Here is a 24790-nt window from a genome sequence, read left to right on the forward strand (position 1 = left end):
TGGAGTAGTTTTGCTTCCTTTCATTTCCAGTGTCCAACCCACTTAATTTGAGTTTTCTGAAAGTGGTAGCTGAGAACAATTTTCTGAATCTTTATTCATGTTCTTAAATGAATTTCCTGATTTCCAATGTGTGAGGCATATAATAGCTCCCTTTGGGTTTCATAGGCTGAGTTTATTTTGTCCTAGTATCCCTCTACTGGGCAAACCTTTCTGTGCCTTCCTCAGGAAGGCAATTTTAAGCACCTTTCCCAAGAGGGACAAAGGGCAGTTAGTGAACCTGAAGCTGATATTCACACAATTTTTAATTACTCCTCTAACCAGTTGGTGGCAGTGAGATGTGAAAGCAGGCAGCCTGATCTGATAGACACAAAGGTGTTGGGTTTTATAAAAATGACTAGTCTAGCAAAACTATTAAAATGCATAAAGGTTAAGTCTCTAGGTGTACAGCTTTATGGCTTTGAATGCAAGGTTTATATACTAAACCCAGCATTTTTTGGCACTTGGAGTTGTATCACTTTGCCTCCTTTCTTTGTGACTTTATGTAGAACTATATTAAAAGCATGAAATAAATTAAACACCACCTCAAGAGAATCAGAAATTGCTAGTTTCAGAACAATCATCAGAAATATAACCTTAAGTTACATAAAAAAGGGAAAAAAAGGCAGGGGGTGGGGGGGGAAATCCTGTTCCACTGGGTCACGAACCAAATGGCCATGAAATAAAAATAATCTTTCTATTGTTCCATAGAATGTGAGTAGAAATTAATATGCTAAGTCTGATTCCACTAAAAGTCCTGATTCTGTTTCTCTGCATGTATTTGATGTATTTGAAATTGCACTTAAGACTTAATATAGTCATTTAATGTGGTGGATTTTGATGTGTTTTCCCCCTACAAAACTACATTTTTCATTAAGAAAAAAATTCTCCTGACAATATTAATTTGTCTTTAATGATTGCATTAGGTTAAATGAAATAAAATAATGAAAATTCCTTTTTCCTTTTCATAGTGGCCAAATGGCACGATAAAGAGGCATGACTAATCCCCTACCCTAAGGGCTTCAAAAGGAAAGAATAGGGTAGGGTGGGGTTCCTCAGCCACACAGCCAGCTTACTGCCTGAAAAAGGGTTGGATAAGGGCAGGATTTAATACAAAAGGTCAGGCTAACATAATACATTTCCACTGAAAGGAGATAGAACTCAGTAAAAATTCTTGGTGATGAAAGAAAGGGAGTTGCTGGCATTACTGAAGGATGGCAGAGAAGCAAGAGATATTTCAGGTTTGAAAAAAGAGCATCGCCACAGTGGTGGGGCATTTACTGAGGTCAGATTTGGTATTTTTTTGCACTCAGCTGCTTGTTAGGAAGGATGCAACAAGGTTGAGGAGTCCCAGGTGGGCACTTAGGGCTGAATAGCCACTCAGTCATCATGAAGACCCCTGGGACACAGTAAATGACTGTCAACAGTATATATTTAACCTCCTAGTCAGTGATGGAGAGACAGGGGGATGTTTGTCTAGCAGGTGAAATATCATTTCAGTAGCAAAAGTCGTGCTTGTCTGGTAAAAGTACGCAGCAGTCAGGTTGGCAAAGCGCTAAAACAAAGTGCTGCAATTTTCCAGCTCCTTGCTTACTGTCAGTTATACAGAGAGAAGGTCCAGGAACGTGATCCTGCCCCAGCTGAGACAAGTCTGTCAGAGCCAACATCATTTGCATCTTCCTTAATCTGTTATTGCACTCAGCATTTTCCTTCTGGATTCTCCCTGCCTGTGTGAGGGCCCTGTACAGCCTCGGGCTGTGCTCGCTCACGCCAGCCCTGGGGGAGGAAGGCAGTTTCATGTCCTTAATCCTGACATTTCCTTGTCTCTGCCTGCAGTCCCTCGTGCTTGCAGAAGCATCTTGATATAAAGAGAGGCTAACAGGAGGTGGGGTGTCTCTTATCCTCTCATCTGTGTGTTTCTGAAAGATGGCAAAAAAGCATCCTCCTCCTTGCCTCCTAAGCTGGTGTTGCTATTTCTGTTCCCATGGTGGCAGTCTTGCTCAAAGTGCCTTCACTTGGGAGGTCCATTTGCAAATCTTTTAGAAAACCGTGAAGATTTCATTATGGGAAAACAGGAAAATCACCAGGGTTTGATGACACCAGGAAGGAATATTTCACTTACATGTTATTTGAATTCCCCCAGTCCTCTCTTCTTGCATTCATCCGATAAAATTAAGTTTTCCTGAAGTGCTGTCATATAATTGAAAGTCATTCCCCCAAGATTCTATATTGCATAGGAATTGTTGTCTAATGAGGCAAGATCCATATGTATTTTCACATATTTAATTGGACAGAAACATATGCTGAGAATGAAAGAATAATACAAACTCAAGATTTTCCATATCTACATGGTTCAAATTTTCACCAAAATGCCCCTGGTTTTGTATTTTATATCCCATATTTTATGTGAGAAGCTGCTTCCTTCCCTGCTGCAGGTAGAGTGGGATTTTTCCCTCGAGCAGAGCAGGAGATGGAAAATGATTTGCTTTGTGGTGGGATTTATGGAGTGCCTCTAGTAAATGAACCTGAGAGGCTTAGAAGAGAGTGCCCATGGGAAAAAACAAGACAGCCTTGCTAGCTACAAACAAATGTTGGTGGGTTTTAACAGAGAAGTAATTATTTTACTAACGTTCAGAATAACATAATTGTAAACAATTATATTGTTTGCTTTTGACAGCCGAGGGGGACAGAGGAGATTTTGCCTTAAGCTTGTAGTGTGAAGCTGGTGGAATTACTGATATAACAGGCAGGGTTTTGCCTCCTGCTGCTGTGATATTTTACTGGAAGACCCCAAATCAGTATTGTCTGTGTGCAAAGTTCACAATTTTGGGGCTTCCTCTCCTAATCATTATGGAACTTGGGATGAACACCAGCCTGCTGGGTCTGTGTCCACCATGGGCTTGTGGCTGGTCTGGAATTCCAAGCAAACACCTCCAGGGATGAAGCATTTGCCAGCATACAGGTGCCTGTCATGCCCTTCAAACCAGACCTTTCTGAGGCTTGTGAAAAATAGCTCTAAAATCCTCAAAATATCAAAGAGATGACTATTAAGAGTCTGAAGGACTGCAGCCCCACTGGGTCTGCTGGGGAGAGACATGGGCAGTCACCCACAGGATTTTATCTGCTGCTAACTAATCATGGCCCCATCTCAGGGACAGAGATGACGTGTGAGAGTGGGGAGAGGGAGGAGGCAGGAGGAAGGCAGCTGCCTTCCCTTCTCCAGGAGGACTGGGCACCTGAATTCAACGGAGATCAGATGAGTTTTGCTCCAGGCAGGGCTGCCTTCGCCTGCCAGGGACCCCCTTGTCCCCGGCAGAGGAGGCAGAGGATGGATCAGGGATTTGGGTGACTGCCTGAGTCAGGCTCCCTTCTGGGAGATATGGGTTTGGCTGGGCAGCCCAACAGGTCTGATGGGCTGAAGGAAGCCTGGGTAGGGCTGAACAGCAGCTGCATTGCACAGGGAGAGCAACCTGCATAAGTCAGAGAAGTGCCATACATCCAGCAAGGAGCTGCTCTGTGTGTCAGGGGAAACAGAGGCACCTGTGGAGGGAGCTTCAGCCCCTTGGATGATGCTGGCTCCGCATAGCGTGCAGTGGCCCTTGCTGTCTCAGCTTCAGATTTACACCCTCCCATCCCTGTAGCTGGTGGCTGGCAATTCCCAGGGAATTCTGAGACAGCTGAGACATTAGTCAAACTATAATTTGAAAAGTCCTTAAACATTTATTGTTTACTTTACTGGATCTAGGTAGGATAAAATCCATTCTTTTAGTTGATAGATAGACTTGAGAGGGAACATAAGGCCCACACCAACTGGTAAACAAGAATTAAAAATAAGAATATTAAAATAAGCCCTCTCATGTCTATGCTGTTTCTTTAAGACAGGCTTACCCTATTTGAAAAACAACTTTGATCCTAGACAAATCTTATGATAAACCACAAATATGTCTGCTTTGGAATAAATCTTGTGCAGTTTCTGGATTTACATTCATAAAGGCTTAGCATACTCTAATTAATTTGGAATAAATTACTCCAGTTGGAACAAGGCCACAAATTCTAGCCCAGATTTGTACAGGGGGTTACTTAGCTGTATCTTGCAGACTGTTACATGTATTATAGAAAAGTATTGAAATAAATATATTTTTATATATATTTACACATATACGCTCATGCATGTATATGTACTATAATGCATTTTGTTATTGTCCACTTCCTAGGTTCCAGTGAATGGCCATCTTATCACATCAGTCAACATCAGAGAGAAAAAGCTCCTCAAGGTACCAGCAAGAGTTTTAGAATTACATACTATCTTTCAAGAGACAGTTGTTTTAAGAATGTTCCTTTTTTTAAGACAGTTTGTTCTTCCTTGGTTTGCTGCACTTAAGAGACGATGTAGGAATATAAGACCATGTAATTTTCTGGCACAGCCACACTGTAGTGTTTGTCACTGACACCACAAGAGGGATGGTCTCATCATCCAAGCCCAGAAGTGGGTGCTGGAATCTCTTGTATTTCCATTCCAGCTCGGACAGGGACATCTCCTTGGGTCTGTTTAAGGGTTTTACGTTGGACATTGAGCACTTGTACTGGCATGGAAGAAGAGGCTAATGCTTTAAAGAGCTTCCAAGGCTTTACAGCAAGTTCCAAGTTGCCCAAAGAAGCTGCCTGCCCTGTCCCTGAAAGTGTTCTAAGCCAGGCTGGATGGGGCTCTGAGCAGCCTGGTCTAGTGGAAGGTGGCAGAGGGGTTGGAACTGGATGGTCTTTAAGGTCCCTTCCAAACCATTCTGTGATTATAAGTGAGGAGCAGCCTCTGAGCCTGGGCAGGGAGCTACATTTTCTGGCAGGGGTTTTCCACCTTGGAAAAGTCAAGAGCCACAGTTTAAACTAGAACATTCAAAATTTATGGTTTAGGGTTGGTGCTACAGTTTCATCAAGCTGTATGCAAATGGCCTCAGCCACTCCTGTGGCCTTTCAGATTAGTGCAAACTGCAGATACCTTCATTAAAAATAGGCTGTTCCATGGTTTGAAGTGGGCATTGGCAGGGTCCTAACTCTTTATTATAGCATTCCTGATTTTCAAGGGGGTAAATACTTCAGACTTTCCTCCTTCAGAGGAAGAACTTTAGAACTTAGGAACAATGAATGCAAATCTTACTGTAGAGCAGGTACCTGAATTAAAATGTGAACTTTCTAATCTAGCAGATAAATTAAGATTTGTAGGTCCAAAGCAACAGCGTTTATTGGTTTGGAATTTGCAATAAAATCTGCTCAGGAAGACTTCTGCACACACTGGAAAGACTCCAGCAACCCCTACTCTCTCTGAGTATCGTGGGTTGTCTCCATTTCACAACTACTGCCCTCTTTTTTTCTTCTGGATGAAACATAACAAATACTTGTTTTATCTTTCTGCTCTATATCTCCTCCATACTGCAGCCTAAGAAGAAGAGGAAAACCCAGTGCTCAGACAAGGAAGTGCCAAAAGATCTGCTTTCTGTGGAAAAAGACAAACTGCAAGAGGAAGAAGGTAACAAAAGATCTGATTCTTCTGTTATCTGATGCATACTACCAAATAATAACATGGGATGAAATATGTCAAAAGGGAGGCCTTCTCCACTATTCTAGAGTGTGTGTTAGTGGGGAAAGCTGCCAGTTGAGAGTTATTTTATCACCTGCTCCTTCCTATGTGTAACTATGTGGACAGGTGCTGTTGTGATCTGGTTTAATTACAAAGGACTAAAGAGAACTTTTTAAATTCTCCTTGAATAAAATGGATCGAACCCTGGAAGATTTGAGTATACCCAAAAAATGTGATTCAAACCAAACGAGCTTAGATGTTGATATCAAAAAATTGATATAATTAATTTAGTAGTAAAAGAGGCAAAGAGAAAGAAAGAGAAAAGAAAGAGAGAAAAATAGAAAAAGAGGTGTGTGGGGGAACAGGGAGAATGACAGAGATTAGCAACGTATCACTCCTCCATGGGTTCCAAGGATGCCTTGTTGTTTCCCTCCATCTTGGTGGTGAGAGTCCTCTGTCTTAAAGTATAGAATCCCATGGATTAATACACATTTGGGCAGGTGGGAATGCCCATGTGCCTCCCCTGAGGGGAGCAGGTTTGACTCTGTCCCTTGCAGCACTGTGGATCTGTTGCATCATGTGCAGTGCTCCAGTGCAGGGTCTGGGGGCTCCTTTGGGAGGGGACTTTGATGGGCCATGACACCCCTCTGCTGTCTCTCACATGGATGTCCCTTAGATGTGGCTGTCCTGGGTGAAGGGGCCCCACAGCTGAGCTGGTGTGCACAGCAAAGGATGGGCGCTCACTGGCCAGAGGCTGTGCCACACACCAGAGCCTTTCCTCCTCCCTCCTTTGGTGCAGGGTCTGTGTGAGCTTGGCAGCTGATAAACCTGGGGCTGTGGCCTCCATCTCAAAGCAGGTGCTGGGCTGGGCCATGGATGCTGTTCCAGATGCTCTGAACAATAGTGTCACTTTCCTTATCTCAAGTTGTCCTATGGGTTTAACTCACAGTTTGGGGTTTCAGTCAGGAGGCCCATCCAGGGAGGGCTTTGGGGGTGCAGTTTCATTATGCACTTTTCCTATAAGGGGCAAAAGTCCTTCATAAAGATGTTTAAGCCATAAACCACAACATTTCAGTCTCTGACATGGGCCATGTGCCTTCCTGCCACACTCCCCAAGTCCTGACTGTGTACACAGGGAAGGCAAATCTGCTGGTGAGGTAGGATCTCTGAAGTGGTCAGAGGCCCAGTGGTCAGGGGGTCCTTCCCCCAATCCTGTGGCCTCTGCCATGCTGATGCACAGATGGAGCAGCACACTGTTGTGCCCATGACTGATGCTGGTAAAGGGGCTGGGGCTATTCACAGCCAACTTGTAGCGCGCCGGTGAGCAGAGCCAAGACCTTTGTTTCAAGCAGATCTGCAGAGAAATCTGGCAGAGGCCAGCAAGGCTCAGGCAGCTAGAATTTCACTGGAAAATACATTGCATCCCGTGAGCCCTTCTCTGCCTCCCCCCACCAAGGGTTGCGCTGAAAACAACAAATTCTAAGCTTTTCTGGGCTTAAAAGATTACACTGTGATTAGTGTGGTGGTGAGAGCAAGAGAAGCCCTCACTGCTGTTGGACCAGAGTCCTTCCTGGGGCCTGTGAGGCTGCTGGGGGAGAAGGGGCACAGCAGAGGCTTCCTGCAAATGGATCTGTAATTTTTTGAATGTATGAGCCAGCTGAACTGTTTAATTTGTATTTCAGGGGTGCTTCATGTGTCCTTCAGGGATGCTTCAGAGAAAGGAAGTGTCTTGGTCAGCTCCAGGGCTGTGTTTTTTCCTTCATTAACCATTTTTGCCAGCACCTCCTCTGACTTCTTGGGCCATGGATGGAGACAGGATGTGGCCCCACGGGTGTGAATGAATGTGTGTAAACCAGCTGAGTGGGAGAGGGTGTCCACATTGTAGGACAGGTCTTAGGGCTATGGAACCCAGTACATCACAGCCTTATTTAATGGTTAAGATTTACATTAACTTGTCCCCACTGTCAGACATATAAGGTGGCTGATGCTCTGCTGTGACACCTCCCCCAAGGGAATGGGTGTTACATCAGGCTGACACACAGGACAGAAGAATATGTGCAGTTACATGAGTCAGGACACAACAGGCAGGTCTGTGATGGGGATTTCTTATGTAACACATCTCTGCAGAGGAAGCAAAGGCTGCACACAGGAGACATGCTGCACAAGATCTGATGCCTCTTTTACAGCCAGCATCAGAAACTTTCAGATGGCTAGTTACCTTGCTGCTGAGCAGTAAAGGCAATGAAGAAAGTTGTTTGATAGCTTAAAAATGAACTTTGCTCTCTGTTGCAGGAGTTTGGCAGACCAAGATCAGCAGCCGTGAAAAGAGACACTTAAGGAAGGAAAGACTGAAACAGAAAGGTAAATGTACAGGCTCAATTTACACACCTGATCTGACTGGGCTTGTTACCCCTCCCCACAGCCCAGTGTCTATTTGCTCTGTTCATCATTTGGCAGCAAAATCCATGCACTTACTGAGGCTATTTACTTAAGAAAAAACAGCTTTGGGAGCTTTTACTTGGGAGCTTGCCTTTTACTCCATGCTCTCATTAAAACATACAGCAGAGCTCACAGCATTACCCACAGGACTTTGAAAACAGATGTCTCTTAGATGGTAGATCTGCTGAAGGCTTGGTATCACGTGGGCTTGTTCCTTTTGCATGGCTTGACAGAAGTTTTCTGATAATGGATGTTTAAAAACACAAATAATTTTCTCAGTTCCAAACAGGTTCTTTAGTCCAGGATTGCCCAGACTAAAGAACTATAATAGGAATAGACTCTTATCCTAATGAGATAAAATGACACAACACTTGGTGCTCACTCCACATTTTTTCTCTGGGGATTTCAGAGTGACTGCTGTGCACTTATGCCTATACACATTTCTACTAATCATGTTATATGTAATAACCACTATATGAAGGCAGATCATGGAATTAAGACATTTGGAAGTATTTTCATGATCTGTGATAAAATGATCAAAATAAACTTTAGGTTTATCCTATTAGAGTAATTTAGGAGTTTGGATATTGGAGAGATGTCACTGGATTAGGAGATGTAGCTGGATATATGTATGAGTTAGTGCACTGTCTGCAATAAGGCTCTTAAAGTGCTCTCAGGTGCTCTATTAAAATTGAAGGGTAAGGGAACAGGAAATTTCAATAGAAAAATATGCAGACACCTTGGGGCCACTTTATCTATCATTTGGGTTATATAAATATCAAGAGTTTAGATTTTTAAGTCTAGGTTTATCAAGGGTCTTTAGAGGCTGGAGGTGCTGAGGTCTCCACTTTCTCTCCAGCAAAGTGAATGGGTCCACATTTCTTTCTTCATGTAAGTTGACCTTTTGTCATCAGTGGTGCCAGCTTCATCTGCAGAACCCCACAGGGATTAACCCTAAGGTCATGCAGGTGTTAAGGGCTTTGCTGACCCAGGAAAGGAAGCTCAGTTCACCAAATCTCATTTGAAGCACCAGAAGTCTTTGGTGCAGTCCTGCAGCCTGGGCTGTGCAGAATGCTGAACCCCTGATCATGCTGGCATGGGCATTTCCAGAGTAGTGAGATCTGATCCAGGAAGAAGCCCTAACCCTGCCAAGTGCTGGCTGCTGTTCCCTGGCAGGGGAGAAACAGCAGCATCACCATTAAGGGATGTGAAGGTGGAGTTGGTGTCAGCAGTTGGTGCTCTCCTCCTCACCAGAGCTCCAGAAAATGCTTTGCTATTCTGAAGGCTGGAGTAATGAAACTCTTAAGGAACCTTTGGAACAAAAATGTTGAAGATAATGTCATTTTTTAAAATATTCATATGCCTGCACTGATTTCTGTAGCAGCCTTGAATGACCAACATCCAAGAGGTTTGCTTTCTTTTTTCTTGGAGGTCCAGCTGCTCTCTTTCTCTCCCTTCACTGCTCTGGGCCCCCAGCAGGACTCTGGAGGCCTTGACCCTTCCCTCCAGGGAGGGATGCCCAAGGCCGCTGAGGCGCCGTCCTCTCACATTGGTCTTCCTGTTCTCCACTTCAGTGTCCCATCCCAGGAGTTGTGTTTCACTGCCACCATGTCTGTAAATAATTTCAGTTGGAGATAGTCTGATGGGTTTAGATCAGGCTTTGTTCTGTTTTCTCTCCTGAACAAACTCTTCCTTGTAACTAAAAATAACGATGATCCTGTGGTAATGTTTGTTCCCGCGAAGACCCCAGCAGAGCATCTCTGGGTAGCTCAGCGGTTGAGCCAGCCTTTGACTGGGATGAGAAGAGAGCAGTGTGGCCACTCACAGAGGACACTGGTGGTGGTGGAAAAGGTGCTTTCTTTGCCAAGGCAGAGTGTGGGACTGTGCTGAAGGGTTCAGGAGCCCTACGGGAAGAATTGGCAACCTCCAGATCAGAAGACGATGTTTTCTCCAATGTAGGTGAGTGTTGACATTCCAGTATTGCTGAGATGAAGCTTCACAAATTGCTGTGTCCTTGCTGCAGCTCCACTGACATCCATCCTGCACACACAGTGTTGTCCACCCCGCTACGATCCCTCTAGGTGTCATTTATTTCCCAGCAATGTGAAAAGAGGGGTCCTTATGACAGGAGTTCCTTGTATTGTAGACTACCTGCTGGGTGCAAGTTGTTTTCTACCCACAGGTACTATTTGTGTCTTTTACAACCAAAGCCTTGCCTTCTGAGGATGCTCACACATGGTCAGAGTTAGGCTGCAGGGTATATCCATGTGTTTCAAAAAAGGAGAAGGCAGGGTATTCCTAAACTGAAAGCATTTGATTTTGACTACATTCTCAGTGATTATTGAGCATGGTGGCTGAACTGAATGGTATATAAGGCCACATGATGACTTACCTTCAGCAGCAGTAATCCAGTACTCTGATGATTCAGAAAATGCTCTTAGGTTGCCCTCATGTGAGTTGCCTTCTCTGCTAGAGTCCTTTTCTTGCCAAGTACAGGGTTGGTGGGGGAGGACATTAGTACCATTTTTACACTAATGCTTTCAAAAGACCAAATTCCAATACATGACGAGAACTTTCCCAGCAGTGCATAAAGGGGGCAGCAGTTCAGACAAGTGAGGAATTTAAGTCCAGAGAAGTGCCATGCTGGTGTGACATGCATGTTGAAAGTCTGAGAAGGTGACCATGGTGATGGGGCTGGATTCTCTCTGTCCATAAAGGTGATTTCTCCTTGCTGGAAGCTTGTCCAGCAACAGCAGTGGATGTAGGCTTGGAATGAAGAGAACATGGAAGGGCTGTAATGAGTTTGGGAGCATAAGGTAGAAACTGTGAACATGACATGAGATTTTGTTTGCATTTTAAATTCAGGAACATGGGATATTGCAGATGTAAAATCCTGCCCTGTGACCTTTGGGACATTGTCAGATCTCTCCCGGGATTTAGGTGAGTGGCCTCTTGTTGTACTTCTGTCTGAATTCTTCTACCACTTTCCTAGCTGCTTGGCTGAAAAGAGCTCTCATTGATAACAAATGGGTCTTCTCCCCTGGAGCCACGTCTCATTAGTCACTCTCCCTTGCAGAGCTTGCTTGCATCTGCAATCCAGCACACCAGTGTTTTAGGGAGCAACATTAGAACTTTACTGAGTGCTTTCCAAACTCGTGTACTCATCTTGGAACAAATTTTAAAAAATACTGCCTCCCCTGCAGATTCTTTCTGTTAGGTTGACTCACACAGAAGGTTTCTGTTATGCTCTGATAACCAACAAATTCAGAGAATTTCAGAGTGAGGGAGGGAGTGAATGTGCACTTGGAAAGGCTGTGTTAGAGGCTGCCTAGCCAGCAGCTTCTCATCCAGCACAGTGAGGGATTTCTTGCCTGAGCCTCTCCTGCATGGCCATGAGAAGGATGGAGCATCTCCTCATTTTGCATCGAGTTAAGCCTCATTTTTTGCTTTCACTTTGCATCTTTGCACCTATCAGTCTTCACTGACTGACTGCACACATCCCTGATTCATACATTCCCTGCCTACCAGAAACTCACTGTGACTGAAAGTTTAGCTGGATGATGAATGCAAAGTCTGGTCCTGAATCTATTAGAGATGCTAAAGGCAAGCATAGATATATATAGATATTTGTGCACAAAACTGTGTGTGTGATGTTAGCCAGAGTGATGAAATCAGCTTCTAAAGCCAGATAAGGCAATTAATATAACACATGCCATATTTAACCATCTGTTTTCCAATACTTTGTCAGTGGATTCAAGCAGTTCCTAATGTATAAGTACTCAACAAGGAGAAATATTTTTTAACATTTGCATTTATGCAGCAAAAAACCAAACTGATACACAACTGCATAAACCTCCGAGTTTATTAGGTGAAAGGAAGAAAGGAAAAGTCAGAGATGTGAAAAAAACCCTGATTTATGAAGGATGTGAAGACTACCCTGGTTTGTTATATATAGGCCTCAGAAAGGGGCTAAGGGGAGTCATTCAGGGAGGCATGAGAATCCTACTGGTTGCTTCAGTTACTGAAAGTAATCATCAAAGCAACTTTTTCCTCCAGCAGCTCTCTCACCTGTGCTCTTTCATGGAGCAATTAATTTGGTAATTATGGATTTCACTGAAGGTGGTGGGAGTTGGAGCTGGATAGTCTGGATGTGGCTTTTGTTCTGCAGGAACTACAGCTCCCTCCTTAGGTCCCCAACAGAGATGTGCCAAAAGTTTACTTTTCTGAATGCTGTTAGTGTAGCCATTCCTGAGTGAGTTGTTTTTAAAAATTTATGCATGTAGTGTCCTCATCCAGCCTTTGTTAATAAATCCACAGTGGTGAGAAGCATAGATTAATGTGTGGCTTAAATTACATAACATCCAAGCATCGTGACATAGAGAGCAGACAGAGGCATGATTAATTGGTTTTAATAATGTGAATATACCCATGTGATTATCTTTTAGGTTTGGGATTTGGGCTTTTTTTTGGTTTAATTTTTTAATGAAGATGCTTTCCTGTGTGCAGATAATGTGAAGAGTAAATCGTCTGAGGACAGTCCTTCCAGATGCTGTTGGCATGGCAGCTCGACTTTTTTCCCAGGAGATGATGCGTGGCAGGGGCAGGGTACGTCTCTTTGCCCTTCTTCTGTAGACAGACAAGTGCACCAATGCAGGAACTCTCTTCAGTCCATTCCCTAAGCCTCAGACATCAGGGTCCACTTCCCATGGGGCTCATTTGCTGGTCAGGGAGAAATCCCATGTGGGTCTGGTTTTGAGCAGGTGCTCAGAGCTGCTGTGAGTCAGTCAGGGCAGCAGTTGTCCAGGTGGAACCCTTAAGAAAGGCAAGAAAGTGCATTTTATTTATGTTTTCCCTCTGAAGAAAAACAAATAATGTGGTAGGTAGTGTCTGTTTTGGTATGTATATACTGGGGCAAAGTGTAACTAGAGCTGCTGGGCAGCAGCAGCAGCTGTAGGGGGCTGTCTGCAGGCTCTGCAGCAGTGCCCAACTATCAGCTGCAGGCAGATAAGCACAGGAACGGGGCAAGCACAGGGTGATCCCTCCCCACACCCTGCAGAGAGTGGGTCAGGGACTTCCTGAGCCAGAGGCAGCAGGATGGGCTCTGTGTTTCAAAAAGCCCCATGTGTTAGCAGTCAACTCAGATTACTGAATTTGTGAGATGAGTTCAAAGCTGTGTTTGGGTTTCATAACTGAAGCATTGTGTTTCCCTCCCTCCCTCCTATGGCTGTGTTGGAAGGTGGAGCTGAGTGGCCTTTTCCAGGCAGCTGCAGCCTGGGCTCAGTGGGGTGGCTGCGGGAGAGCCATGGGAGGACAGGGTGCTTTTCAAGCTCCGTGTACTTTTGCCAGAACTTTAAATTTCATTGGAAATGCCCTGAACCCAGATGCAGAATACAACTCCAGTGCATTGTGGCAGTCAGGATTTCAGTCTTTTTATGACTGGTAATGGGTGTTTCTTTAGTTTTAAAAGAAAGACAAGAATGGGTCCTGAGTGGCTGGAATAATTTGGCATGAACAGTGTGGGTATTAGATGACCTTTTCACTTGACCTTTTGGTCAGGATCGAGTGAAGTATTTATATTTATATATATATATATATATATATACACCCCTGTTGTTGGGAAGCCTTTCCCTGCTCTTGCAGGAATGATGGCTGATGAGCCGAGCAAACCTCTTTGTGCTCTAGCTGCTCTGATTGCTTAACTGCAGGAGAACCCAGAGGGGTGGAATGCATTAAGGAGAAAAGATTGTGGTTGTCTTCCTTCTCTGCCCAGCGGTAACTGAAGCTCTGCAGCAGATGCATCATTTTGGCCGTGATTTTATAAATAACACAGCTTACTTTAAAGAGAATAAAAACAAAACCCCCAACCCTGAGCCTTCCCTTCCCTTGGTGCTGTGTTTCTTTACCCCTGGGTTGCTGCAAAGGGTGCCTGGCCCTTTCCAACTTTGGAGTCCCGTCGCGCCCACGCGAGATGGAGGGAGGCAGTGTGGGCAGCTCTTCACCAGCGTTCCCTTGCACTACATTTAGCACATGTCAGACTTGGCACACTCTGGGCTTGATCTGCACTTGCAAAGCCAAGCAGAGCTCTGCTTTTGGAGTTCCATATCTGTCTGAGAGTAGAATGATAGGAGCAAATTCAGGAGCTTGCTTCTGCAAACATCAGAGCAGAAGTGTTTAGAGGATTCAGTCTGTCTTACAGCTTCCATTTTTTTCCTGGTATTTTTTTTCCTTTGAATCATCAGCCTTGCTCTTGATGCAGGGGAGGGGTGCGTCAGGAACATGTATTCCCTGAATTTAGATGAGGTAATGGTTGGCATGAAGGTTGGCGCTGCAAGCAAAATGAGCTCTTAGACAGTTAAACACGGCCTGTTAGCTCTTGCAGGCTTGGGAACTGAAAAAAAAAGCCATTCATAGCCTAAATATGACCTGGGGTCATTTCATCAAATCCAGGGCAGTACATGTAATGAGTCTCTTTGTTCTGTGCTGGGCTGGTACAGCCAAAGGAGATGCATGCTGGACTCCTGCCTCTGGCCTGGCTGGTGGAGCTGCCTTGGCCTGCTCCCTGCTCCACATCAGTTATCTTTTTGTGAAATACCAGCAATAATAACACCCTCACTTACAAAAAGGCTTGAGATTTAAGTGTTGGCATAACTGAAAGCATATATACACAGAGGGAGAGAGGGAGTTAGTGGTAAAGGGAACTACGCAGTCACTTTTGGAATATTTAAAAGACTCTCAATCAGGCTGGTTTCCAAACAACACACTCCTGTGTTGACATTCATTAATGATACATGCTTGCTAGTGGTTAATTCTGAATTATTGTCATATCTGGAGTCCTGTGTCCATTTCTGGGCTCCCCAGTACAAGACAGTCAGGGATTTACTGGAGAAGGTCCAGCCATGCCTGTGTATGAGCACCTGATGGGGTCATGGCCTGGAGAGTGGGGAACAGGCAAATGGGTAAGAAGTGAATTTCCACTTATCCATAAGTGAAAACTTTTTTTTATGGGGAAAGTGGTCAGGCAACAGAACAGTTTGCCCAGAGAGGTTGCAGACTTTCCACCTTTCAAAATATTCAAAACTTTGCTGCATTCCTGAGAAACCTGCTGTAGCTGAGCCCTCTGAGAGACATGAGGTGGGACTAGACAATTTCCAGAGGCCACTTCCAACCTCATTGATTCTGAAATTCTCATTCTGTCATCAGTCATTGTCTCTGCATATTCAAACAATTAGTCCTTAGCAATCTAAGTCTTTGTTAGCTGGGTGCATTCAGTGTCTTGGAGTTGAAGCCACATGGTCAGCACTGATGGCTGCTGTCCCAGCAGTCCTGCCAGCAGGATGAGGTGGCCAGGACTCTGCCATGAGAGCCCCAAAATGGGAAGCTTTGCTCATCATCTTTTTCCCCTACTCATCATTAGTATTTGCATACTTTTCATTCCTGTCACAAAGAGAAAAAACGGGGGCTCAACCTCTTCTGGTCCTGACATAATTCACTTCATTTTTGAGCCCAGGAAATGCTCTGCTTTCACCAGGTGCCTTTCTTGTTCCTGTTCTGTAGGGTTGTTCTCTGCCTGGAAAGCTTTACTTGCATGTGCTTCCTAATAATCCCTTTGTGTACCTATGGCACACATCTGCCACTGCCCCTGTGGTGACATTTATGTACTTGAGCTTTGCTGTCCCACAGAATGCATTGCAAGCTGTGGCTGGTTCTGCTGGTATAAAACATGTAACCCACACAGTGTGGCCAGCTGGGCTGTTTTAGAGCACTTGTGTCTGGTTCCAAGGCAAGGGAATACTAATTTTATCCCATGCATCTGCTTCCAAGTGCAGCAGACCTGTGCTTTGGCAACAGCGCAGTGCAGTCTCAGAAAATCCACATTCTGCTTTGCAAATGCAACAGCTCATGACCATGAGAGTCACTTTTTATCTGTGTCTTGGCATCCTCCCAATGAATCCCTCTTGAAAGGTTTGATGTCTCCTGATCCTTTGTCTCCTGACTCCCAACCTTCCTTGTGTTCCAGAGTTACAATCAATTGTAATTCCTTTGTTTTATGGGAATCAGTAGCTTTTTTCCACTAAAAGAAGTCTTCAGTGTGGGGTTTATTTGATATTTTGCCTCTACTGAATTATGCTGAAGGAAGGTGCCAAATGAGGGATTCTTCCACCCAGCTATTGACCTGTAACACAGAAATTCAAGCTTTAGACTGGAAATCATCTACCCATTTTAACTGAATGTATTACACTTAAGTCTACAAGTGATGTCTTGGCAAGGATTTGGGTTAGGACTGTGTTCCTAACACAGTAAACTGCCCTTTGCAAAGGGATGGCTTTTCTACAGCAGCCACAGAAAAGCTCAGTGCCATGGACAATATGCAGCCTACTGAGGGGTTTGCCCTGCCAGATGAACTTCTCTTAAGTTTCTGCTGCCCATATTTTGTGACAGCATGCAAGAAAGGTGCTGGTAGATTAGAATCCAAATGTACAACTCCAGATCAGAAAATTTTGAATCCCCTTCTTGGTCACACAGACTGTTTTGCTGCAGTATTTCCAGTTTCATTTTCCAGGCCAGATAATTAGGTTCAGCCTGTACAGTACTGTACTCCACCCTATCTCAGCAGGCACAGAGAAGTTGCTGACTGTCCTCTTTGAGTAGATCCTGCTGCTGTGGGGCCCTGTTTGCCTGCTCCCCAACACCCCCAGGCCACAACCACCTGGTCCCTGTCCGCTGCTCATTTCACAGGGGAGAGACTGGAGACCAAGGGCGTTCAGGTAGTTGTGCTGGGATGGACTTTCTGCCTGCAGGTGTCTGCCTGGCAGGTGCTGGCAGCCTCCCTGGTTTCTGAAGACACCTTCGATGTTGTGCCTTTCAGGATCTAAACGTGTTTTCATTGCATGGGGTACATGGAAACCACCTTGGCCTTGAAATGCATTCTGCAAATGTTTGCTTCAGAAAAGTACAGCTTTGTCTGGGTGGAGTTTGCTGGAGGACTGGGGTGGGTTGCAAGCAGGAACTGAAATGGAAAATGACTTAACAGCATTGCTTTTTGTAAAAATGAATGGCGGGAATTGCCAAGATGTTGGCCTATGTTGGTGCTGAGAGAGATATCACCTCTGTCAGGGCTAAACCCACATGGGGAGCAGGGGAACATGCTGCTGCATGGCACATTTCTTCTAGTGTTTGTGTTCATAGGCATTAATGATCAGTTTTAGCCTGTTGGAGAATTGATGACCCAAGGAGAATCAGATTTAAAAATACTAGAGAGTATTCAAAGTTTAAGGACGCTGTGGGAGATGTCACTGAAGGGAAATATGCTACACAACAGAAGAGATTTTAAGTCAGAGCTTTGGGATAAGTACATTTAATCAGAGCTTTGGGATAAGTACATTTAATCCGATTTCCCCATCAAATCCAGCAAATTGTAGAGAATCTTATATTGCCCTTAATTTTAGTCTGAGTTGATTTTAAACACCCCTGGGACACAGTAGTTTGGGGGGAGTAATTCTGAGATGAGGCAGTCACTACTGTCTGGCAAAGTTTCATGCCCACATGTGATAAGGGTGAAGCATTAATGTAAGCACATTGCAGGCAATTTGCCATCAAAACTATTTTCATGTTTAGAAGCATATACATAAATGCACTTTTTGAGATATCAGAAGTTTAAAAGGTGAAAACAACAGTTGTGGCTTTCCAAGTGTTATGGTCTGTTTTGCTTGCACACCCACAAGAACATCCATCAGCAGAGCTGCTGCCTTGCAGCTCAGGAGGGCTGAATTCTGTTTTGGACTGGAATTTTATGGGGGAATGCGTTCAAAATTAGTTCTTCCTTTCCCTTTAGAAGAAGGAAAGACATATTGTCTATATAGAGGGCATGGATTTTAAACTGAGAAGCTTGAACAATGTTTATAATCATGTTTATAACATTTGGCAGCAAACTGGTCAGAGCAAGTTTTTGGAAACAGTTTTCTTTTATCATTCCCAGCATGCTTTTGGTTTTGGCCCTGCTTCAAGTAGAAGTTTTTCCATCCCGCTTGGGATTTTTTTTTAAGAGAAGTAATCAGCTAAGAGTTATTATTATATGTTTTCAAACTTATATTGTGTTTTTAAAGTCATTCTTCCTGTTAGGATAAGACTTAAGATTGTTACATTCAAATTATTAAAAAATAATTAAGTAGTCCTTTCAACATCTTATGCTGATTTATCTGCTTTTCTGCACCTCATTCAGTTTGGGTGAAGGAATTAAACTGGTCTGTTTTGCCTTCTTGACTGAGGATAGTTTGCCAGTGCTTTGTGGAGAGGCAGCTGAGGGCTTGCAGCCAGATTTTCAAAGGTACCAGATGCTAAAAGATAGAGAAATCTAAACGATTTTGAAAAGTTTTTTGCCCGGTTCCCATGAAATTATCAGAATTGACGCAGGGTAGGTGTTCTCTATTTCATGCCTGTTTAGAGTTGTATATTAAGGAGGTTTGGAAATCAGTGCTGGGATGGTGCTTTTCTGGCTTACATTCAAGAAAAGAAAATAGAAAAGGAAGATGAAGTTGAGAATGTAGTTGGTTCTATTTTTTGTAAGAAAGAAAACACCAATGAGAGCAATAATGAATGCACAAATCTTTGTTAATACTACTCTTCCATATGAATAATTGCCCAGAGGATGGTGTGTTGCAGTGAATGGAAGAGCCTGCTGTGTCTGCCAGTGTTTCTGGATATGCCTCAATCCTTCTTCATAGAATTAAAAGGAAATATTTGACAAGCCACTCTATTAGTTTTGTAAAGCTTGTTTTCTTGAAAAACAAGCTTTACAAAACTAGAAGGGCTTTTGGTTTTGTATATGCTTTTCTGCCCTTCTTTAATTTTTCTCCTGTCCTGCAGAGTGCTGTCACTAATTGTGAACTGGCAGTCAATGTATATGTCTTAATACATTTTTAAAATAAATTTGTAAATGTTTTAACACATTCAAGACATGCATACATGCACATCCAAATATCACATGAGCAGGCAAGAAGATATTTTTGCAGCATTTGTGCTGCTCATGTGAGGCTGGGAAGTAGTATGGATTTGAACATCATTCATTCATATGCTTGCCCTAATAGGTGACCTTTCCATGATTGACCTGGACTCTGACTGGAAGGCTCCCACGGAGGAGTGGGGAAACTGGACTGGAGATGAGGAACATCAGACGAAGGATGAGAAGAAGGTGAGGCAGTGCTCTTGATGGCTGAGGGAGACCTGGTCCAATGGGGTCAGTCTCATCCACACTGGGGTCTCCAGTCCAGCCCTGGAGCCAGGCTCCTTTGGTTGTGGGGGCTTTCTCATGCTGGGAGGAAATGCTTGGCATGGTCCCAGCCTCACCTGTCTGAGATAGCTGGAGCTGGGGAACACACTTGCAGGAGGCATGAGATGGGCTGGGGGGAGCTGGTCAGTTCTGGGAGTTCATCATCCCCCTGGTAATCACTGTCCTAAGCAGCAAACCTTGGGTGTTTGCACCCTACTGCTGCTGACCTTCTCAAATACCCAGGCCTTAAAAGAGGTGTGGAGTCCAGAGCTGACACAGCCTTCACAGCATCTCGGGCAGCCAGGACATATTTATTTAAGTTTGCTGATAAGAGGGTTTGGTGACAGTGATACTGTGGTATCTTGGGTGGAGATGTAGAAGCAGAGGTCTTGCTGTTTAAATACTTTCTAGAAGCCCAGAGAAATGTTCCCTTTGGGTAGCAGTGGGAAGAGCAGGCTGAGCTTTTTATAAAGATATGTGTTAAGCTGAGGTGTGCACCCTATCCAGAGAGACAGCCCCTTGTACACTGTCAACACATACTCCTGGAGGTAATCAGTTTTCCTGAAAAAAACCAAAATTAGCTGTCCCGTGACTCCTCTTACAAAATCTCTGATGATTTCAGGATTTGCCAAAAGGCAAAGCAGGCATTCGTTTCTGTCTTTCTGGACCTGAAAGCAAAACACAACGGAAGAAGAAGAAGAAGATGGAAGTGAAGGAAGCAAAGGGTGGAGCTGGACTGAGGCATGTGAGTATTTTGTATTCCAAGAGTAGTGTTTGGTTTTCCATTAGCAGAGGGGGATTCTTCTCTGTTAGGATGACCTAAGGGAGACTTTTCTTCCTCTCTGTCTTCTGGCTTTCTCTTCTCTTTTCTCCCTGTCTTCCCATAAAAAGCAGTTATGAGCACAGGGAACAGTGGAGTTTTGCAACATGGTATTCCCTAACATATTTTCAAAACACTTTGATTTTGCAGTACAGAATGTTGTGCACTAAGCTTGGAATGCATCTGCCTAAACATTTTTTCATCCATGATTAAAACCAGATGCACTCCAAATTTAGTGTACAATTGGTCTGTGTTTCATCTGTAGCTGAAGGTCACCCAGAGATATCAACAGTAATGAAAAGGTGCTTCCCAAAAGTCAGTGAAAATAAAATAAGGCCACTGTTATACCACTAAAAAGCTTATTTTATTTTTCTCTGAGAGAAAAATGTCTCAGAGTGCAACAGAGAAAGGCTGTGGAGAATGTCAGTTCATTTGGGATGGGAAGTGCACAGGAACAGTGTTGACTGGCTTTTGGTCCAGTGCTTGCCTGTGATTGGTGTTCAGTGAAATGAGAAATTGTGGGGGAAATGCCCGAAATGTCCAAATTGTATTTCATTAACTTGCCACAGAATGTGTTTTGGACATGTACAGCTGCTTTTTTTTTTTTTTTTTATCATTTGTCTTCCCCTCACACCCACTGTGGTCTCTCGTGATCCTTGAGATGATTTTGCTCCCAGATCTCCTGATGCTCCCATTTTAAAGGAAAGGTTTTAACTGCCTGACTGACCACAGTCCACATAATCATTAGGACATCCTAGAGTTCCCAGAGTGCTGCCATACCTTTTTATATCCTTTTTGGACATAAAAAATGAAATTACTTATGAAGCCAGATCCACAAAGTTGCTCATCCCACTCCTTGTGCTACCTCCAGTGTTTCTGTGGACTCTAGTCACTTAGCAGTCACTGGGCACATGTTACTCTTCAGTGTCACTACACAATGACAGTACTTTCATCTCAGTATTTCTTGCTGCTCTTCTGTTCACTGGGAGAAGCAAGGGGAAAAATAACACTGAAAGACAATTTCAACACTTTAATCCCCTCTAAAACAAATAACTAAGAGGTAGGTACATAACATGGCAAACTATTCTAATCATATAAAAATTAATTTATCCTGCAGTTTCTTTAAATGTCCCACAATAATGACATTTTCTCTCATATTTTGTACTTGCACATGCTTCGTTTAACTCATATGCTTAGTGAAGCATATTGTTTCAATTAAGCCCCAGCAAGGTTTGCAAACAAGAATGGAAGAAGGCCCCAGGGACTTGATATCTACAAGAGATAGCAGTGATGCAGTCAGTGCTTCCTTCGAAAAATCCTTGGACATTGTTAATAATTCATCCAATAATGGTAAGTGATTGTTTTTGCACATCTGATGAATTTTCAGAATAATGTGTAATCTAAGAAGTATTCACAAATGCATTTTTAAGTGAATATTTCAAATGCTTCTCCTTTAGCTGCATATTTTAATTCTTTGAGAGGCTCTGTATTACTCAGAGGCTACTCTGACAAATACTTGTTGCTGTTCCTCTCAGAGTTACTGAGCAAAAAAAAAGCTACTATTGCATTTAGTGACTGTAATTTTTGCACAGCTCTTTTCAACAGGAAACAGAAGCAAATATGAGTGAGTCAGAGCCCACTTAAAAACAGAGTCCTCCCCATGATTTTGAATTACCCTAGAAAGTAGGTGGCCCTTGTAAAACACATCTAAAAACCTTTAAATCCTCTTCATCAGGCAAAAAGCCAACAGTTTTCAGGGATGCAATTGCATGTGGAAGGTTTATGCATTGTCCCTGTTTGTATGGCAGGTGTACCTGGAAAAAAGGAGAGGAGGAAGAGGAAGAAAATGAAGAAAGAGACTTGAGGGAGCTGTGTAGCTGCCAGAGTGCCAACCTGATGGGGCAGACATGCCAATGAGCTGCAAGGATTCTGCTTTCTGCGATGCCGCTGAGCCCCAGGCAAAGAGAGGCTCTGGGAGACCTCCCAGCAAGAGGAAGAGAAGAGGAGCAGTGAGCCAGAGAGCGTGAGTGTGTGAGAGAGGAGAGAGGGAGCAGGCTGTGCACAGGAGGTGGTTTTGAAACAGAGTGGCTGTTCATTGCAAGCTGCTGCCCTTGATCAAAAGCTGTTGAATGGGGTTTGACTGGTTGCATTAAGTCCTTTCAGTTTTTTGTTGTCACGTTGTTTGTCAGCTTGTAGTGTTCTGTGCCATTGTAGAAATAGTCGGGCTGTACCTGACTGTGATTGTACTTTGGTCCCATGGAGGATCCCCCAGCTAGTCTGGTCTCCCCTGGCATTTCTGCAGAGGTGCTCATCGACAGGCTAGTAATGTACAGAAGGAAGCACTGTTCAGAAACAAAGGGAGAATAACATGGATCATTCTCCAACCTCCTAACTCTTTTAAATCCTTGGTGGCTGCTATTTGTCAGACTTTTGCCTCTTACCTTGCCATATTTATACTTTTTACCCCACATCAGACTAGTTTGCTCCTCAAGGAACATTTCTAAAGGAGGTTTTTAACTTGTTTGGAAAAATGGTCTAAACCCATTTTTTCCCCTGGATTTCATGGTGGGCTAAAGTCTGTATGTCCAAAGCATGTTGCATTTGTACTTATAGTAGACTGAGGTAACTTTTAAAAATAATTTTTCTTAATCTGATGTTTGGAAGTTTTTTATCATTTTGTCACTTGAATATTCTAATATAAACTACATTTGTGAATGAAGTTTTTAAGTCAGTTTAGTATTTACTGAAGGGTGTGTATTTCTCCTTGTCAGAGGGTTCATAGTATGGAGGAGAATGTGTTACAATAGAATACCATGGTTTATAAACAATGCTGAACTGACACCACTAAAAGCAGAAGCCCTTTATCCCCAGAGGAGCTGCAGCTTCTGGGGGGTCTTCTGGAGCTGGTAGATGGTCCTGAGACTGTGCCTGACCCATCCCAGAAGTGCTGCCTCAAAGGATGAGATCATTTTTCTCAAATCTCCATCTGCATTTGACTCTGTGCCTTTGGAGATGGTGGGGGACAGTTACTAATGCATGTTAAATGTGTGCACATTTGTAGGCTTTGGGCTGATGCTGTGAAACTCTTCACTAGGACAGTGAATAACCAGGGATGTCCGTGGCTTTACACAGCCCCAGCTGCACTCCTGTTTGCATCATGGAGCCAGAGGAGAGCTCTGTGCTTCTGCCATTGCATCCTTGATCCCCAGTCCTAGCTTGTCTAAGCTTTACTTGCAGCTCAACACTTTTCCCTGATGGCCTTCATCTGTTGTATAGCTGTCAGATCGGCTGTACCCTTCAGAGAAGCAATTAACTGCAGCAATGTATTTGTGTTTAGAGTTTAGCTACTATATGTTGAAGTTACTATATGTTGAATCACTCTTGTGCTGTGATTTTTGGGGTAGTTAGCTGTACTGTGTGCCCTGAAATTTAGCACAGTAGGGTTGTTTCAGAAAGCAGGGGAGAGGTAATCTTAACTGATGCCACTTAGCAGTCCACTGTCTAGGATCTGCACATCTTGGTGTTTGTGTCTCAGTGTAGGTGAAATATTGGCAGTTCATGAATGGACTGAACAGACCAAAGAGCTTTTATGGGGAAAGTAACTGGTTTGGAATAGATGCATAACAAGAAAATACATGGCCTCGCTTGAGGAACAGGTATAGCAAGTTCAAGGATTTTGAAGATGTGGTAATGAGTATGTGGGTAATGAACAAAGTTCTGCTATCTCTGAAGCCGATGGAAAACTTGCATTGATCTCATTGGGGCCAGAATGTTGCCCATGGCCTTTGCTTAGCATTGAAGCACTGTCATCCATCCAAAAAAGAAAGAAAGAAAAACAAGAGATAAAGAGAAGCTCTTGGTGGACTACAGATTTCTTCTGCTTTTTTCTCTATATCTGCTTGTAAACGTTTTGATGTCTTTGTAATTATGCTTTATTTCAACATTTTTCAGTATTTCAAATGCCACTGTTTTTATAATAAAACATTAAAACTTTTGTCCAAAGCCCAACACTCATGAGGTGTTTTATTTAATTTGTATTTGTTTGAGTAAGAGCACATGTTTTTTGCTAGAACCATTCAATTTTCAAGCTTTTTTGAGGTACTATAATTTTTTTAAGATATTCCCTTCATCTGAACTCTTCAATGTTTAGGAAATCCTAGTGACATTCTTTTGTTGTTGGGATGAAAGAACAATCCAGACTTATAACACTGACAAGCTGACTGAGGTGCTGATGACAAGCAGCACCTTGTTTTTGTGTCAAATTCTTCAGTACCTCTCTTCCTGACTTCGGTGATGTCTGAAGGTTGCATTTTCCTTCTGGCTTCATTGTTTCACCCCTGGGAATTCATCACAGTAATACAGAGATGGGCTCAATAGTTTACAGCAGGACATTATTTAATACCACTCTCTAATGTAGGCAAAAAAGAATACACTTCTATGACTAAATATTCTTGATCATAGGCTATCCTAAATAATTGAAAAGCACCTTTCAGGGTAAATTAGGTGGCAATGTACAGCATGCCTGTGTGATTAATCTCTTTTGTCAGCAGTTAGGAAAGGGTATGTTGGTTGTTGCTTGTTTGATATAGCTGTGGCAGTGCCTGGAGCCTTCCTGTACCATGTCCCCCAGCAGTGCTGCTGCACAGGCTCCCCGGGA

The 24790-nt window shown here is 43.5% G+C and overlaps 1 protein-coding gene across 1 annotated transcript in view; it reads left to right on the forward strand.

Moving 5' to 3' along the window:
* LOC115901792 (protein LYRIC-like) overlaps nucleotides 1-24135 on the forward strand; it is a 31155-nt gene extending 7020 nt beyond the window's left edge. The window contains exons 4-13 of the mRNA XM_030944758.1: nucleotides 4251-4310; nucleotides 5467-5557; nucleotides 7901-7969; nucleotides 9791-10006; nucleotides 10913-10987; nucleotides 12554-12652; nucleotides 19132-19235; nucleotides 19936-20058; nucleotides 21354-21483; nucleotides 21942-24135. Of these exons, the coding sequence (XP_030800618.1) occupies nucleotides 4251-4310; nucleotides 5467-5557; nucleotides 7901-7969; nucleotides 9791-10006; nucleotides 10913-10987; nucleotides 12554-12652; nucleotides 19132-19235; nucleotides 19936-20058; nucleotides 21354-21483; nucleotides 21942-21997 (1023 nt within the window). The 3' untranslated portion in view covers nucleotides 21998-24135. The remainder of the gene's footprint in view (nucleotides 1-4250; nucleotides 4311-5466; nucleotides 5558-7900; nucleotides 7970-9790; nucleotides 10007-10912; nucleotides 10988-12553; nucleotides 12653-19131; nucleotides 19236-19935; nucleotides 20059-21353; nucleotides 21484-21941) is intronic.
* Nucleotides 24136-24790: the final 655 nt, after the last annotated feature.

Source organism: Camarhynchus parvulus, chromosome 3, assembly GCF_901933205.1.
Source record: "Camarhynchus parvulus chromosome 3, STF_HiC, whole genome shotgun sequence".
In the NCBI taxonomy this organism is placed as follows: domain Eukaryota; kingdom Metazoa; phylum Chordata; class Aves; order Passeriformes; family Thraupidae; genus Camarhynchus; species Camarhynchus parvulus.